At 40.6% G+C, this 18,588-nt stretch overlaps 3 protein-coding genes across 3 annotated transcripts in view; 1 reads left to right on the top strand and 2 right to left on the bottom strand.

Annotated features, from left to right (window-relative positions):
* LOC120538088 (cobalamin binding intrinsic factor-like) overlaps nucleotides 1-18,588 on the top strand; it is a 48,386-nt gene that overhangs the window by 12,912 nt on the left and 16,886 nt on the right. Inside the window, exon 2 of the mRNA XM_039767514.1 lies at nucleotides 16,366-16,566. Within this exon, the coding sequence (XP_039623448.1) occupies nucleotides 16,366-16,566 (201 nt within the window). The remainder of the gene's footprint in view (nucleotides 1-16,365; nucleotides 16,567-18,588) is intronic.
* LOC120538089 (histone H3-like) lies at nucleotides 7,866-8,366 on the bottom strand. The gene has a single exon (XM_039767515.1). It carries the CDS (start codon nucleotides 8,320-8,322, stop codon nucleotides 7,912-7,914), a length of 411 nt encoding a protein of 136 aa, XP_039623449.1. The 5' UTR covers nucleotides 8,323-8,366; the 3' UTR covers nucleotides 7,866-7,911.
* LOC120538090 (histone H2B 8-like) lies at nucleotides 13,781-14,252 on the bottom strand. The gene has a single exon (XM_039767516.1). The coding sequence runs from the start codon at nucleotides 14,203-14,205 to the stop codon at nucleotides 13,828-13,830; it is 378 nt and encodes a 125-aa protein (XP_039623450.1). The 5' UTR covers nucleotides 14,206-14,252; the 3' UTR covers nucleotides 13,781-13,827.

Genomic DNA, 18,588 nt, shown 5'->3' with positions numbered 1-18,588 from the left:
ACCAAATTTCATTGCTAATTAACCTTTTTTCCCTTCATTTTAATAGCCCTGTTTTTAAGGATTCAGTCCTCTCAATGTATTCCTTCTTTAAATGACAGCCAAACAGAAATGAGATGTAAAACAGGCCAACAGATGACCAGCAAAACTGGGGCTTCCAACTCCAATCAATTTCACTCCAACCACTTTAATTAGCCGATTCTTGCTAGTAATTAAACCTGTAACTTAATTCCACGGCTGTTCTGCTGCAGCAGACATTTCCAAAATGGTTTATGTTCAGATGGTTAGCTGGTCATGAGGCAGCTTGTTGCGTCTCATTGTTTGGCTAATTAAGGAAATAAAGAACTAAGGGGTCTGAGTGGAGTCAATTAAAAAAGGCAAAAAATATTAGCAGTAAAAACAGGTCACTTAAGGTGGTTTGAATGAAAACCTGTAGCCATTGCAGCCCTCCAGAACTAGTTTGACATCCCTGCTTTAATGGAACATACAAGTTTACCAAGAAATGTTTAGTCTGGAAATACTACAAACCATTAGCCTAATGGATTTTAGCAGGACTTGTATTAAGGAACATTCATCCATCCAAAACCACTTAATTCAGAATAGCATTGCTAGAATGTTAAGGCAATTTTCAACAAGCATATGATCAAATATAACAGCTTTCCCAAGGTGCCACAGAAATATTGTGAAAGTGAATAAGAGACGGAGTAATTTTGTAGACAAGGAAAGCTCTCTATATTGTAAAAGTGGGTGGCTCTGAAAAGAGCCTTTGGGAATTAGCCGGTCTTGATAGATTTAACCTCCGAAGCCATACAGCGTCCTGCCCTGCCTCTTCAGCGCGTACACAACATCCATGGCGGTCACCGTCTTTCTCTTAGCGTGTTCAGTGTACGTAACAGCATCCCGAATAACGTTTTCCAAGAACACTTTAAGTACACACCGAGTCTCTTCATAAATCAAACCAGAGATTCGCTTTACACCTCCTCGACGAGCTAAGCGGCGGATAGCCGGCTTCGTAATACCTTGGATGTTATCACGAAGAACTTTCCGGTGACGCTTAGCGCCTCCCTTGCCAAGACCCTTTCCTCCTTTGCCACGACCAGACATCTTCACTAAGGTAACACCAAAAAGCGTTAATAGTGTTCACCAATTCAAGTACGTCTTCTTAAATGGTTGACAACGACCTGTTAGGAGACCAGTCAGCCTACGCCTGCGTTAACGCGCCTAAATTTCGTTCGTTGGCTTTTGAACAAACTCGTTATAACTGGAGAGCCATTTGAATTTCTAACGTAACGCGTTGTAAGCCGCTCAGTGTAATTCGAGTTTGCGGCGGCTCATTTGGACCTTTTGCAAAAGATTAAGCAAAGTTATATACGATTTCGATACGTGTGAATATTTTTATATCAATTATGCTTTTAAAAAAATTTTATCTGATATGAGTAGGGTTGTCAGATTAGAAAATTACAAATACGGGACACGCTTAAAATCTCTCTCTATATTACTATATATATAAATTTATACATGCCCACTACACTCCCAGACCATTATATAAAAGTAGAGACATAAATTAAAAACATAAAGCAAGGATTTTAATGGGTTATGAGGAAAACAAAAGTAAAATCATTTGAATTTTATTTAATACAAACTAAAAAGAAATTCTGTAAAAGTGAAATCATTTGAAAATATTTATTTAATACTGACAACAGAAATATTATTCAGTCATTTTCCAACCAGCTATATCCTAACTACAGGGTCACGGGGGTCTGCTGGAGCCAATCCCAGCCAACACAGGGCACAAGGCAGGAAACAAACCCTGTGCAGGGCGCCAGCCCACCACAGGGCACACACACACACACCAAGCACACACTAGGGACAATTTCAGCAATGCACCTAACCTGCATGTCTTTGGACTGTGGGAGGAAACTGGAGCACCCGGATAAAACCTACTCAGACATGGGGAGAACATGCAAACTCCACGCAGGGAGGACCCGGGAAGCAAACCCAGGTCTCCTAACTGTGAGGCAGCAGCGCTACCACTGTGCCACCCCCAGAGAAATATTATTATTATTTAATACAGGCAATACAGATAACTAAAAGACATTCTGAGAAAATGAAATGATGAACTAAATACGGGACATTTGGGTGTCCCTGAAAGCTCAGCATGGGACTGGGGACAAAATGATCAAATATGGGACATGTGCCGTATATAAGGGACGTCTGGCAACCCTAAATATGTGTTCTAGTAATTACTGCTTAACTGATATTGATTCTTGTCCTGTCCATATATAATTGACAGTAACATCGGTTGAATGTACAGAAATGCTATAGAAATCTTTCATAGTGTTTAATATAAATACGTTGATTATTTTACTTTCTCTTGCTCTGTTTAAAATTGCTGTTTCTTGTCCCCGTGAATGGCATCTTGTAACTTTTCAATAACTCTACAAAAAGAGTTCAGTTTTAAAAAGTATACAGGGAATGGTTTTCTAGGGTGGTGCAGTGGGTAGATGAATACCACTTGATTTGGCCAGAGTGGAAATGTTTTTACAAAAGCCCAATATTATTATAATAGGACAAACAACAAACTTCCACTCAAAATGCATACCAGAATGACTATAAAGAAATAAAATGTCACTTGGCATTCACAGTGTGCCATTATAAAGGCCTTTCTAAATATATGATTGAGCGCCAGTCATGTTTCTTCACACACTTCTGAGTAATTTGTTGCCTGAAAGTCCTTGGTGTTAGCATATCAGAGAGAAGATGTGCAGCATTGCTGATGAACTCTGAAACATACTGGGCCCTTAATGGCACTTTATGGCTCTTTACTGGGTTGTGTGGCTCCTCGTTGAACTATTGATTGACAAAACACAATTTAATTCTGGGAATGGTTCTCTGTATGTGACGGCAGATTTTTTCTGCTTTGAAAAACTTCCTAATATTTGGGGGTTAAAAAAATTAATGTATGGTAGGCTACCTTAGCAAGACACTAACAGATTAAGAAACCCCAGATTTAATGTATTAATTTAATGCAGGAAAATCCTTTCAAAATCATGACTTATTGGTGTTTCAGAAATTTGTTAACATCTATTAATGGTTACTTGCTGTATGGAGGTTGTTCCAGATCTAAATAAAGAAAGGGTTCTTTCTGGTACCTTCATGTGGATGGGTCTTTTGGGAACCAAAAATGGTTCCTCCATGGCATCGCTCTGAAGAGCAACTCTGACACCTTTATTTTAATGAGTGCTATTACACTCCATTTTGTCTTCAGTCTTTTCTCCACTGCTACCTCCAGTAGGTCCAGTGTGCGTCCAATAAATGAGCCTGCCTGTTTAATTGGTTTGTCAATCTGGTGGGCTTCTCTTGAAGTGGTGTTATCAGCTCAGCAAACCACAATGTAGGAAATCTCACTGGCCATCACAGAGTAATAGAACATGCAAAGGATGTCACTACCCACGTTATAGAATCTCCTGTTATAAACCAGTCCGCTCTGCCCTTTCCTCTTTAGTTCCTCTGTGTTATGAGACCAGTCCTTCCAATAGACCTCCAAGTACTTGCAGCAATGGACCACTGCTTCTTCCACTCCCTGAATGGTGACTGGATATTGAGGGTTTTTGGTGTGGTGAAGGTTAATAACTAGTTCTTTATTTTTGCTGATGTTGAGTTGCAGACAGTTCTGAAGGGTTCCCCCCAACTCCTCCTCTCTGTCTCATCCCCCTTATTAATGCCCCCCATAAGTGTAGAATCATTTGAGAATGTCTGACAGTGACCTGAGCTGCTGTTACTTTTATAGGAGGAGGGATACTGAGTGAAGAGAAGAGCAGACAGGCCTGTTCCTGGTGGTGCTCCCACAGTGGTGGTTTGGGTCTCACAAACTGGTGGACTACCTGACAGATTGTCCATCATCCAGGACACCACAGACTCATCCACCTTCAGCTCTTCGAGTTTACCCGAGTTTAACAGGGATGTTGCTGCCACTTTATGAATTCAGCATACTGGGCTTTTATAGGCACCCAAACAACAATCCTGCTTTACAGGAAGAAGAAAGAAAAAATATGTAAAAATTAGGCAATACTAATTAACAAAGAGTAAAGTAAGGTCTGATGGCCAGGGAGGACAGAAAACTCCAGACGGCTGGAGAAAAAAAAAAGCAAAATCTGCAGGGGTTCCGAGGCCACAAGACCACCCAACTCCCACTAGTTATTCTACCTAACATCAATGATCTCAATCAGTCCTCAGGTTTTCAGGCTCCTTAGATGATGATGATGATTATGTGGACCTCTGGCCTTCAGTCCATTAATGGAGGGACTGCATGGTGCTTTGATCAGGTGGTGGTGGCACAGATCCCTGATACGCAGGTTACAGTTGGTCCAGAATGCTGCCGCTCGCTTTCTGGTTGGGGCAAGAAAGTCTATTTCTGTTTGTCCAATATTAGCTTCTTTACACTGGCTGCCTGTCAGATTTTAGAATTGATTTTAAAATCTTGTTGCTAGTTTTTAAATCTTTACATAGGTTCGCTCCTGCCTATTTATCTGAATTGTATGTTTTACACCAGCCATCTAGAGTGCTTAGATCTTCTGGTCAGTTGTCTCTTGTTGTCCCTCGTACTAAGTGTAAAACTAAGGGGGGCAGACAGGGCTTTTGCAGCTGCTGCTCCTCACCCGTGGAACTCTTTACCTCATCATATAAAGGAGTCGTCTACAATTCAAAACGAGATTAAACACTCATTTCTATTCACTTGCATTCCGTGACCTTCAGTAATACTGATGGTTTCCTCATTGTGACTATGTTACATTACTTCTATTTATTATTTAATTTATTTCTATTTATGTTATTCATGTTAATTGTATGTTTTTCTTTATTCTATTATTTTGTAAAGAACTTTGGCCACAGCATTCCTATGTTGTTTTAAATGTGCAATATCAGCGATTCTCAAACTTTCGTATTTCGCTTCCCTCTTTTCTACCTGGAATAATTCTGCACCCCTGCATAAAATAAAATAGATGAGAATAACCCCTGATACAACTAACAAAGGTATGACACTTGTGCAGTGTCGCCGTATCCTGTCATTTTTACTTCCATAAGATTTGCATGTGTTCGGCTAACTTCGATTAAATATTTGCAATTTATTTTTTTCAAAGTGCTTTAATAACTGATAAAATGCCTTGTGTGGTTTTTAGTAGTAATTCTAATCCCAAAAACAAAGAATAAATGATCTATTCTTTTTTAACTATTTTTTTTGTAAAGAAAAAATTAAATATGTTTTAATTTTTAAAAATCTCGTAAACGAGGACACCGATGAAGTCAATCTGCAAGAGACAAACTTATTTTCGTCTGACAAATATTATACCGCTGTTAGTTGTACTGTATCATGAAAATAACCCAATACGCAGTAAATTATTTAACTCGATTTGGCAATATTGGCTACGCTGCCAATGTGGTGCAGTCGCGCCGCATTATCACCTGATCTACTGTTACCTGAATATTCGCGACAGATACCGATACGTCTCGAACTTTCTGGATTGAAAATACGCGACTATAAAAGCAGCAGCAGCGGCGCCGCTCGTCATAGAAACAAACTTCAAATAGAAAAGGAGCTCAGAGTGTCGTGTCTCGAATATCAAACCAGACCTGGACAGGCTGTGTACTTTAAAGCAGGCACATAGTAGTCATTAGATCTCTGCCTTAGAAATGTTTTATTTTAATTTTAGTTATAATGCATTCGTTGCGATTATATGCTTGCAAATTTAAATTTGAAATAAAAATGTTAAAAATTAATTTTGATGTCTTGTTCATTTATTTCAGTAGCCCCCCCACTTTGAGAACCTGTTCTGTGCTATATAAATAAATTTGACATTGACATCACAGAAAACCGGAAAGAGAACAGCAGGGAAAGTAGGGTTAATACAGATTGCAGAGCCATGAAAACAAAAAACGATAATTAAATGCATATACAGAATATCAGAGATACACTAAAATGAGGCTATGAGAAAGCCATGTTACAATAACGGGTTTTTAGCAGTTTTTTTAAAGCGCTCCACCGTATGAATCTGGCAAGTTTCTATTGGTCAGCTATTCCAGATTTTAGGTACCTAACAGCAGAAGGCCTCACCACTTCTTTTAAGTTTAGTTCTTGGAATTTTAAGCAGACAGTCAAACCTTGTCCATTTGGAGTATGCAAGTCCTAACCAGGTTTCCTAGAATTCTCCTCACTGTAGACATGCCGGTGAGGTGAATTGGTGGGTTCAAATTGGCCAGAGTGTGCGATGTGTGAGAGTGGGCCCTGTGATGGACTGGCGCCTTCTCCGGCTCTGCTCTGTTTCTTGTTATGTGCCCTCTGTTGCTACCATCCTGATTTGAATGAAGTGTTTTGAGGATGTGAAGATTTTCTCTTGTTTTGGCTTTTCCTTTATGAATAAGTATTTGGTCAGACAATCAGGAAAACTGCATGTTCTTGAAATACTTGGCTCTTTAGCACATTTTTAAAAATGGAATATATAAATTATTTAATCTACGTACCTCTAAGCTTACCCTTTAATAGGTATGGTGCTGCCAACTTTAGGAATTCTGTATATTTGGCTCAAATTCTGCACCACAGGCATTGTCCATGTGGAGTGTACATGTTCTCTACAAGTTTCCTTAAAATATTTCCACCCCAAAAACACTCCATTTATGTGAATCAGTGCTTTCAAATTGGTCAGTGGGTGGGATGTGTGAGAGTGGGCCCAGTGATGGACTGGTAGCTTCTTCAGTGCCCACTGCTGCTGTCACCCTGTATTGGATGAAGTGTTTTGAGGGTGTGAAGATTTTCTTTTAGATTAGATTAAATAAACTTTATTAATCAGAAGGGGAAATTCAGATGCATACGGCAGCAGAAACATAAGAAGCAAGACTCACAGGACAAATAATACAGCCAATCAATCAATCAATCAATCAATAAGTAAAAAATGGAAATAAACTTAACAAGCACATCAGGTGGAAACATTGATTTGCCTGATAGCAGGAGGCAGAAAAGGCCCCCAAAGACTCTTCTTGATGGAAGGAACCCGCGTCTAAAAGTGCTCCAAGACAGCACCTTGTGGAAGGGATTTTTCATGATGGCATCCAATTTTGCCATCATCTTCTTTTCCACCACAGTTTCCAGAGTGTCCAGGATTTGTGCCCTGTAATGGCAGGGACTTTCATGATTGTTTTGGCTCGCCTTATACGAAAAAGTATTCCTTGGATCACTTGACCATATAATGTGCAAATTTAAAGGATAGGTTTTGTATTTTTCAAGTCCCAAGTTATTTCTTCACAATCACAGTGTATATTAATTTGCCACATGAAAATGTGTTCTAAAGTGAACTATTTTAATGCATGTGTATAAGGTAACTACCCTGCTTTTGTGGTTCACAATGGAGGTAAAGAACACAGGAATCCAAAATGAAAACAGAAACACTAAAACTTAATGAATGTGCTCATTTTTGAAGCCATGAGTCTTATTGATCTGCATCTTGAGATTGCCCACCTATTTCAAAAGAGCACATTCATATCATTTTAGGATGGAAAATAGTTAAAGGTAAAACAGAGGGAGTGACACAGCTACCTAGGTCTTGCCTTTCATACCTAAAAGATGAATTAATCATTTAAGGGATTATAAAGCACAATTCTAAAACGTTGCCTACAAGTTAGGAATTGCTATTACGTTATTTTAAGTATAGCACAAGTTGAACCCAAGGAATACTTCAGACCTGTCAAATTTCCGGTAAAACACCGTATGTTCACATTATGTTTATCCCCGATAAGTTTAGGTCAACCCCACTTAGAACCAGACGGAATTAATCAGATCAAAATATACAGAAAATTTTAACTCTCAAATTAAAGGTGTGGTGGCTCTGAAAAGAGCCTTTTGTTTTTCAAGATGATCTGTCGAATTTATGCGCGTTCCCCACGAATACGGCGAGCCAGCTGGATGTCCTTGGGCATTATGGTGACTCTCTTGGCGTGAATGGCACACAGGTTGGTGTCTTCAAACAGCCCAACCAAGTAAGCTTCACTAGACTCCTGCAGGGCCATAACAGCGGAGCTCTGGAAACGGAGGTCGGTCTTAAAGTCCTGTGCGATTTCTCTCACCAACCTCTGGAAAGGCAATTTGCGGATTAGAAGCTCAGTAGATTTCTGGTAACGGCGAATCTCCCGCAGGGCGACTGTGCCGGGCCTGTAACGGTGAGGCTTCTTAACACCGCCGGTAGCAGGAGCGCTCTTACGAGCTGCCTTGGTAGCCAACTGTTTACGAGGTGCTTTGCCACCAGTAGACTTACGAGCGGTTTGCTTCGTTCTTGCCATTTTCTTTTCACTACTCGCAGATACAACTATCAAAAGACTAAGTAAAACTTAATCGCTGAAGGTGCCTTATATAGAGGCCCTTTTCATTTTGATTGGTTGAAAGAAAACAGGGCGTTAACACACGGTTTTTTTTGTCTCACAGGTCGAAGTTTGATTGGTCACCTAAACATTGCGCTCTGAATTTGAACACACTCTTTGTTTCCGAGTCCTCGCCTACTAACGGTTACTGTCGATTAAACCCAGAAAGTCGTCGTATAAACCTTAAATACATTTTTGTTTTATTTCCAATCTGTACAATTTAAGTGTTTTTATATATGTATATAAATCTATATATGCCAAATACACCTTTATAATTCCTTACTGTGACTGACAAATATGAAGTTATTTTCTTTTTAGTCGTTCTGGTATTTATTTTAAAAGGTTGTTTACCTTTATATATTTCTTTACCGAGTGTTTGTAAAAAGCCACATTTCCCTCTGGGATCAAACAAAATGCTATCTACCCACTGTACCACCCCAGAAAATTTTAAAAGAACTCTTGTTTTTATAGGTTTCTGAAAAACCTCCAAGATTCCATTCACAAGAAACAGCAATATAAAAGAAAAAGTGGAGTACAGTATTTACATAAATTTGACACTATGAAATAGTACAATTTTTACAGCATTTTGTTTGGTATATTCAACCAGTTTTACTGTTAATTTTATATACACAGGACCCATTCAGCGTGATTCAAGAAGTAATTATTACAACACACATAAGACAAAAATGTAAAAAGCACTAATTAATAAAGCAAAAGCATATTCACAAATACAGAAAATATATAACTGCTTATTCTGTCGTAATAGTCCAAATGAGCTGCTTTAAACTCGTTACGTTAGAAGTTCAAATTGCTCTTCTGCTTTAACGGGTTTATTTGAAAGCCAACTGAGTTTAGGCGCGGCAGCGCACGGATTGGCTGACTGGTCGTCTAACAGGTCGTTGTCAATCTTTACACAGGGTGAGTCAAAATGAAGGACCACAATGCTTAAAGTCACTGCGCGAGGTATTGGCGGTTGAATGGGATAGACGCTATCTTGTAGCTCTCAGTCTTTAACATGCTTTGGTCCCAATTGGGTGAGGAAACCGTGAATATTGTAACTCTACTCTAACATCCTCACGACTCTGCTCGGAATAAAGCGGTCTTAGAGGATGGATGGATGGATGATGTCTTGGGTGTTTCCCCAGTATTCATTTTTATTGCAGGTTGACGTTTTGGGCTGACCAGGTCATATGTTTTATTTTAAACTGTTACCGAGCTACATTTATTTATCTCTGTGTTGACATTTCCTTTCCTGTTGAAACAATGGACTGTGAAGGAGTGAAGAAATTGACAGTCCACTAAAAAATACAGTCTCTAAGAGTCCTCTGTAGTTGAACCTGTATTTACAGGAAAAAAATGGTATGCGAACAATAAATATGTATGATATTTATAATAGGGGATGTTTGAAGCGAATGAAGGAATAAAAACAAGAGCTGTAAACTTGTAAATCCACATCAATAGGATATTTAATATTTGCACATTATCTGACTTTTTCTATGGATGATTGCTTTTATTTGGGGGAGAAGATGAGGAACAATTAAATTGTACACTTTGGGGTAAACCAGTGCGCCATAATGTGTGGCCTTTGGGATTCATTTATGAGTTAAGCTCAAGATTTTGTGAAAGATTTCTAAATATCAGCTGGTACTGAGACTGAAAAGTATAGGTGGTGCGGGCAGGGTGTCACTTCTTGATGAACCCTTATTAATATTTGCATGTTTTCTTTTGTTGTTATTATTATTTTTATCTACAGTAATCACCTAATAGATATCTCAGCCTAAGATCACACCTCTTTTATGTTGTAGTTTGTGGGGAAAGGAAAACAATAAGTGATATAATAAAGAACAGCAAGTAATTAAATGTTTATTGGGGAGAATTAAAGCTCCATAAGTAGTAGCATTATGGATATTAGATTTATGGTCTTGTACCGTTACAAAATTGACTAAGGTGAAAGGTCAGCATTTCGTCACAAATCTGACAATTCAGGCAGCTTAGATTTGTTTGAATTGTTCGAGTTGTAATTTTGAGTTTGTCGAGCAGTCTGACTCCAACACGCACATTTACCAAAAATACAATAACAGTTCTGGGTGCAAGGCAGGAAACAACTGGCATAGGGAACACTGGTCGATCACACTCAGAGTCCTGACACGGGCCACTGTGAAATCACTAATTCACCTAACTTGTACGTGTGTGGGGATATGGGAGGGAAATTCAATCAGACGTGGGGAGAACATGCAAAATCCAGATATAGTACACCATGGTGGGTACAGGATTTGAATGCAGAAGACAAGATATGTAAAATAGTAGCAGTGCTACCCTCTGCTCAAGTCGAAAATATAATTCCCTTAAAAAAAACGTAGTCTGAAGTCTAATTGGCTTTCGCATGGACAAGAATTACCAATAATAAGCAGAAATAGAGAAAAGAAAAAGCAAATCAACAAATTAACACAACACTACAGTCTATCCTTTATTTTGTATGTGCATCCACACTCTTAAACTTAAACGTGCTGGACTGTTTCATCAGAACGATGTTTTGGGGGCGTTGGCGTTTGCAGCGTCAGGATATAGATTTAATTAAAGCTGTTACATATAATTCTCTTATTTGCTGTATTTGAAATGTTCAATGAATAAATGAGCACAAAAAAATCAGTTATTTTGAAAAGTGTATGTAACGTTTCTATTAGTACTTGTATACTAAACGGATGACAGTGAATATATATATATATATATAGTGACAGATAGGGGGCAGTATCGCTCCCTTGAACCCCTGTCCACAACTCCAGACACCAGGTAAAAGTCCACAAATTGACTTTATTCAAATGCCACAGTGCACAAAGCACCCTCTCCTCCACTATATTCATACAAATCACAAATACTACAATAATAAACAATCCTCCGACTCCCAGACGCGTTGCCACCCTTCCACCCAGCTCAGCTCGCCGTCTGGGAGCTCCCACAGTCCTTTTATATACCCTGACCCGGAAGTGTCCCCAATCCCCAGTCCATGTGATCCTGTATCACTTCCGGGTCAGGAAAAAGTTTATTTTCACCACGGAAGCCTGTCGCTCTTCCTTTGATGAACTTCCGGGTCATAGGGCACAAATAAGTCTTTGGTCCTCCCTGCAGCTCCCTCTTGTGGCCCCTGTGGTATCAAGGGTCTTGTATAAAAACCACATAGTCCATGACTCCATGCTGGTCTTCGGGGCACCTCCATACTGCAGGGAGGGCTCCATCTGGCGGCCTGGGGGTATTGCCCGGGATGACAAGCCGGCCATATCTCACAATATATATAGGGTGGTCCAGATCTAATTATGCAATTTTCATTACAGTATAACTTAAGTTTATTACATAGAAAATCACCCGAAAAATCCCAGACCATCGAGAAGTGTGCAAACTGACAACATGAAAAATCATCTTCACGCCGAACTGGAATCATCCCCACATAATCTATATTGCCTTTGATTCTTGTAAGTCTAAGCATTATCCTCTGATGAAGACCCCTGGTAGGGGTTGAAAGCTCAGGAATAAAAACTACTTTATGATACGCAATTCATTTTCTCCCTTTGTGGATCTCCAGCTGCAAATATATATAATAATGTAATATATAAGTTCCAATTGTACGTATTGTATTTCTATTAAATTCCAATTTATGCAAATTTCTATATATTTATTTTCTAGACAAAGTTAACTTGAACTAAGCACTTAATGATTTTTATTGCACATATCCCACAGTCCAAAGATATGCAGGTTAGGTGCATTGGCGATTCTAATTGTCCCTGGTGTGTGCGTGTGTGCCCTGCGGTGGGCTGGCACCCATGTTTCCTATCTTGCGCCCTGTTGGCTGGGATTGGCTCCAGCAGACCCCCGTGACCCTGCAGTTAGGATATAGCGGGTTGGATAATGGATGGATGGATATCCGATCCCAAAATAAAAAGTAGTAGCTGACATAGCAGAAGGCGTGTTCACGAGTAGATAAACTGTTAAGAAGAAAGAGCAATACTTTAGCTTATTTGAACTAAAAACATAGCGAGAACATTTTTAATACATGTGAAGTGAATTCCTAAATTCTAAGCATGAACTGCAATTACAAATAATTCAACTTAACTAGTTTGAAGGAGCCGACACGCCTTTCAAGTAAATTGAGAGGGTGGAATTCAGCGTTACTGTTAAGTTCAGGCGAAGCGTCTATTAAAAGAAAAAAAAAACAGCTCGCTCTAGTCCCGCATGCGCAGAACTGTTAGTGGCCTGGTTTCTAACAGGTCCTTTTCTTTTGTTATAAAAAGCTTCATTACCTTTTAACTCGTGACGCTGCACGCTTAGAAAAAAAGAAACAGAATCATTATGTCTGGTCGTGGTAAAGGAAGCAAGGGTTCTTAAGAATTGTGGTACTAAACGCCACCGTAAAGTTCTTCGTGACAACATTCTGGGTATCACAAAGCCAGCCATTCACCGTTAAGTTCGCCGCGGTGGAGTGAAAAATCTCTGGTTTGATCTATGAAGAAACTCGTTTTGTGCTTAAAGTGTTCTTAGAAAATATTATTCGAGACGCTGTCACATACACCGAACACGCCAAAAGAAAGACTGTCGCTGCTATGGATGTGGCGTATGCACTAAAGAGACAGGGCGAGACGCTGTATGGCTTCGGAGGTTAAAACCGTTGGAGATTGGAGAGTAAAATCAGTAAACGCTCTTTTCAGAATCATCCATATTTTCAAACACAAAGAACTTTCCTGGTTTTTAATTCATGAATTTTCTACTTCAATGTGAAGCGCATTGATTTATGCAAACACGCCACACGTGCGGTTAATTTTGATCTAAAACTACGAATTAGGCCCCATTTCCGATTTTGAAATGTTTAGCTCACTCATGCCTTTAAAACGATGTACATGGTAGAATTAGCTACGCCTGTCCACATTACCGGCCTTAAACTTTTTTCGCTTAAAGTCTTGTCTTAATGGGTTCCTTTGCGTGAGAACCGAAAGGGTATTTTTTTTGCCTTGTATCGATTTACCTCCTGAGCGTGTACGGTGTACTTTATGCAAGTTGAGGTTCCATACCAGTGGAAATATACAACTTAGCACATCAAATTCGTACTAATGTTGTCATAAGAAACTTCTGCCTTTACGCCCGCCCGGAAGACTTCCGTGTATTTTAACGTAGGACGAGCTCGATGGAAAACAAGGGCGATTTCCCCAAACAAATTTTCTAAACACAAATAAATGACAATGTCAAAAGTAGCAACGGTAATTGCAGATTATATGTATATATATATATATAAGTTCAAATATATAAATGCAGTACATCTCCCTACGAAAGTTTACATTCAGTATTCGAGATCGCGATTCACCAAGTGAATGGAGCTCTTTTCATAGATTAAGTGGGTGGCTCTTAGAAGAGCCTTTGTATTTCTTGAAGCAGTCTTGCTGTTTATTTGGAGCTGGTGTACTTAGTAACTGCTTTGGTGCCCTCAGACACGGCGTGCTTGGCCAGCTCTCCAGGTAGCAGGAGTCTCACAGCAGTCTGGATTTCCCGGGAGGAAATGGTGGAGCGCTTGTTGTAATGAGCGAGACGAGAAGCCTCACCGGCGATGCGCTCAAAAATATCATTCACAAAGGAGTTCATGATGCCCATTGCCTTAGACGAGATACCCGTATCGGGGTGAACTTGCTTCAGTACCTTGTACACATAGATGGAATAGCTTTCTTTCCTGGTCTTTCTGCGTTTCTTGCCACCCTTGGCTTGGCTCTTCGAAACGGTTTTCTTGGAGCCCTTCTTAGGCGCTGGAGCAGATTTCGGTTCCGGCATTTCAGTAACTTCGAAAGGTTTCGTCGACTGACTTGTGCCCTCCCCTTTCTCGGTTGTCCTTTTATAACCACTGATGCAAATTAGGCTAGCTGAAACATGTACATCGAAACACCAATGAAACGCGACTGATTTTCTTCTTTCCGGTATGCAAATAGAAATATCCCTCTACCAATGAAACGGGAACAGCGCTCCTCCCCCTCTCAACAACGACGAAAAAAAAAGAAAAGGAAACTGTCGAGCGAGCGACTTTGTACTGAGCCTGTTGTTGGTAAAGCTACAACGGTACGAAGACGCTTTCCTTTGGCTTTTTACATCTAAAGAAGAGGTTCATATACATTGATGTGATTTAAAAAGTTTCATTTCAGTTGCGGAGGTTTAGTATTTACGACGGTTATAAGCTTCACACCTACGATCACGACCATACGTTGTAAGCGAGCGGAAGTTTTATGTACTGTATTTTGATAAACAGGTTTCATATTCTATAATGAGAAATCTCCAGATTATTTTATCCATCCATCCATTATTCAACCCGCTATATCCTAACTACAGTGTCAATCCCAGCCAAGGCAGGAAACAAACCCTCACCGCAGGAGATTATCTTACTACAGAGAAATAAAACTGGCACAAATATTTTTTAATTCCCGTATTTTATTTAGGAAGTCTATCTATCTATCTATCTATCTATCTATCTATCTATCTATCTATCTATCTATCTATCTATCTATCATATAGAATGCCTATACTGTACTATTATTTCGTGCAGCTGTATGCTGCAATATGATGTATAGATGGTATAGCAATAATGGCAATTCACTTGACTCAACTTGACTATATGTCTCGTCTTTAGCTGATGTTTGTATTAGGAATCTGTTTTGCTCTCAGGAGTAGCTATTGGTTTTGTAGAAGAGGAAAGCACAATGAATTCACAATTTGAAATGGTGTTAAACAAAGTCAAACTGAAGCCAGAACTGTTGGTCACACAGAATGTTTCCTCTGTTTTAAGCCAGCTGATTCTGAAAATGTGCTAGGGCCTTTTCGATGGGGGTCTTCCAGATTTCTAAAATTTGTATAGAGCATTCCATTTAAGACATTTGCTCTGTTGTCCTGACAAATTTCCTTGAAGAATAAATTAATGAAATCTTAGCAGTGGGTAATAGAATCGGACAGGCAGTTACAACACAACAGTTGGTGGTTTTTGTGTAATAAATGTCATGAGTTCGCCTGGCATGGTACCTTACCTGGCCAGAATACCTTTTCAATACATAGATGTGGGTGGATGGGCATCTCTCTGGGGATGCTTAGTGGTACCTTTCCTGGTAGGATGGATGGACAGGTGGAGACTGCTTTCTGGGGCCATGTTTTTTCCCCTGGTACATTGGGTGGGTGACATTTCTCTTGGGTGCTTTGCATTCGGACACCGGGGCTGCATGGGAGTGGTAGTTCTGGTGGGCAGCCCTGTTGAGGTCCTTGAGTGCTACTAGGGGTGGCAGCTTGAGGCAGACTGTCTTATCTCAGGGAGGTCCCGCCTGATCTGGAAGTGCTTCCTGGGTGCAGTGTGATAGCACTAGAAGTACTCCCGAGGTCTACAATAAAGGAAGCTGCTGCACTTCAGCCAGGTGAGTTGGAGTCAGGCGGAAGAAGACAAGCCTTGCCTTGAAGGGGTGGAGAAAAAGGAAAGAAGAGAATTGTGCTTGTGTTGTGGTTAATATTATGAAGAAGCCTTTTGTTTTAAGTAATGTATTATAATAAATCTTTTATTTGAACCTGGGTGTTGAGTGAATGAAATCAATATTGGAGTCCTGAGGGATGTCCCATTTAATAATTGCATCCAAAGGACAAAATGAAAAGCACATCTCATGCGAAAAAAAGCGGTGCAAGACTGGAAGTGCTGTGTCTTGGTCTCGAGCTGGTCTAAATGTGAATCCCGAATTCCGGGTGTTTAAACATTTCCATGATCTGACGACACTTTAGGGGATCAGAGTTTTCGATGTATTACGTTATCCGTGGTTTTCTCTTTAACTCTAAGGAAACAAATGGGATATGTGGTACCACTGTTAGCCTTCTCTGTAATCTCGTTGCTCCCAAAACCCATAAAATTGCCCTCTGAGCTCGTGTGACTGACATCCTAAAAAAAAAGAAACGTCTTGCCTCTTCCCACAGTTGTGCCCACCGATCAGATGAAACTGGTGACAGAGCTTCTCACCAAAATGTTGCAGTCTGAAGTGGACAAGGTCAGCAATGGGGATGAACCCAGTGCCAGTGTGGTGCTGAGCCTGAGGCTGGCACAGCAGCACAACCTCGTGATGGAGCAGGGCCTACTGGAAAGACTGGAAGAGAATGTGGTCAAGCCGAACAAAACCGGTAAGTACAGCATCTTCAGGTCTTGGTGGAAAGGCAGCACTGCTCTGTTTTGTCACTTGGATGAACCTCTCATCGGCTTAGGGAATTATCTTCAAAAAAGAAACAAAATTAAAAAAAAAACATTTGTATTTGTGAATTGCATGTTGACCACAACTCCAGCATTCATTTATAACTCTGAATATCGCTAATCTGACACTGGGCAGAATCACATAGACAAGGACATTAGGGTAGAGAGAGATTTTTGGGACAGACGTTAGAGACAGGGTCAGGACAGATTTTTTAACTCTTAGATCAACATAAAACATCTGTTGCTGCCTGCTGTGGCTGCCAGTTTGCCAAGAATGTGCGGCAGGCTTGCTGCCAGGCTGTCTTTGCGTGGCTGCAGCAGCGGTCACTATCGCAGTACATTGCAGTCTGGATTCTACCTCTTATCAATGTTAAGTGGCAGTCCTCCCAGTCGAACAGTGCAATAGGCATGTACCTGTTCAGTACCACGAATAGCTGGGGACCAATCAGCTGAAGCCGGAACCTCACATTCGTCTTTGATTGCTTGTATCAAAATCGGAGTCCGACAAGTCATAGTCCAGTTCAGAGACAATGGGCAAAACGTCATCCCTGGAGTATTCTGCTTTACACATCTGCGTTGATCTCTTGCCAGGTGTCAGGGCCATTTTTGCTGCTGTTTGTGCCTTGCTACTCATGGGAGAGCAGGAAATCTCAGTCAAAACCAAAGAAGCTAGCATTCCGTCTAGCAACGAGACTCCAACTAAAACATAATGGTTGGTTTTGTTGCAGTTTACAGTTGATTACCATCATCAGCTCCTCCTTTTGACAAAAGTCGACATCAACTCTGAAAGACTTAATTAGATGGAATATGTTCAAATCCAGAATGTACCCCATTGTTTTATTAATGTCAGTCAGTCATTTTCCAACCCGCTATATCCTAACACAAGGGTGTCTGCTGGAGTCAATCCCAGCCAACACAGGGCACAAGTCAGGAACAAACCCCGGGCAGTGAGCCAGCCCACCGCAGGGCGCACACACACACACACACACACACCAGGGACAATTTAGGATGGCCAATGCACCTAACCTGCATGTCTTTGGACTGTGGGAGGAAACCCACGAAGACATGGGAAAAACATGCAAGCTCCGCGCAGGGAGAACCTGGGAAGCGAACCCAGGCTTCCTTACTGCGAGGCAACAGCGCTACCCACTGCGCCACCCCAATTAAATTGTGAAGGGCAGCACAGGGTGCAGTGGTAGTGCCTCACAATAAGGTGACCAGAGTTCATGTCCCTCATTCTCCCTATGGGGAGTTTTTTATTTTCTCAGTACCCATTGAAACCGATTCAGAGCCTTGGGTGGTGGGGAGGTGGTGGTGGTGGTGGGGGGCAGTGTTGCTTGTCGTCCATTGCAGGCAGTCTGTACTATCAGGCTTAAATGACTGTGTAGGTGGTCCCCCTCGGTGTCCAGAGAGCAGTCCTCTTTTGCAACACCAATGGCGCCCCTCTCTCTCTGTGATCAGAATTTACGGAGTGTATGCTTCTTCACCCTAAAGGCTGGGCGGTGTTGGGCATGCGGAAAAAGTGTTTCCAAAATGTATGCAAATCCCCTTAAATTAGAATCTGCAATGTGCACTTTAATCACGTCTGAGGTCATTTTAAACTGTGGGTTTGGGGTGACTCCAGGAAAAATGTGTCTTAGTCCCATAAAATTATGGATGGCACTGATACATCCAGACAGAAACTGTAATCCAATAGAGTGTGAAGCATAGAAACAAATAAACACAGACACCTAATTATTTTTCTTTCCCATTGACCCCCCACCACCCCAGCTACCCCTCCCATACTAGTTAGAAGCTACCCAATGGTGTAATACCAATAGTGATAGATAGATAGATAGATAGATAGATAGATAGATAGATAGATAGATAGATAGATAGATAGATAGATAGATACTTTATTAATCCCAAGGGGAAATTCACAATTTCCTGCTGCTGGGAGTCGTAGTCCATTGAAG

The sequence above is a fragment of the Polypterus senegalus genome, chromosome 10 (genome assembly GCF_016835505.1).
Source record: "Polypterus senegalus isolate Bchr_013 chromosome 10, ASM1683550v1, whole genome shotgun sequence".
NCBI classification, from domain to species: domain Eukaryota; kingdom Metazoa; phylum Chordata; class Cladistia; order Polypteriformes; family Polypteridae; genus Polypterus; species Polypterus senegalus.
Note: the sequence above shows the minus strand (reverse complement) of the source record. Positions and strands in the feature narration are given on the sequence as shown.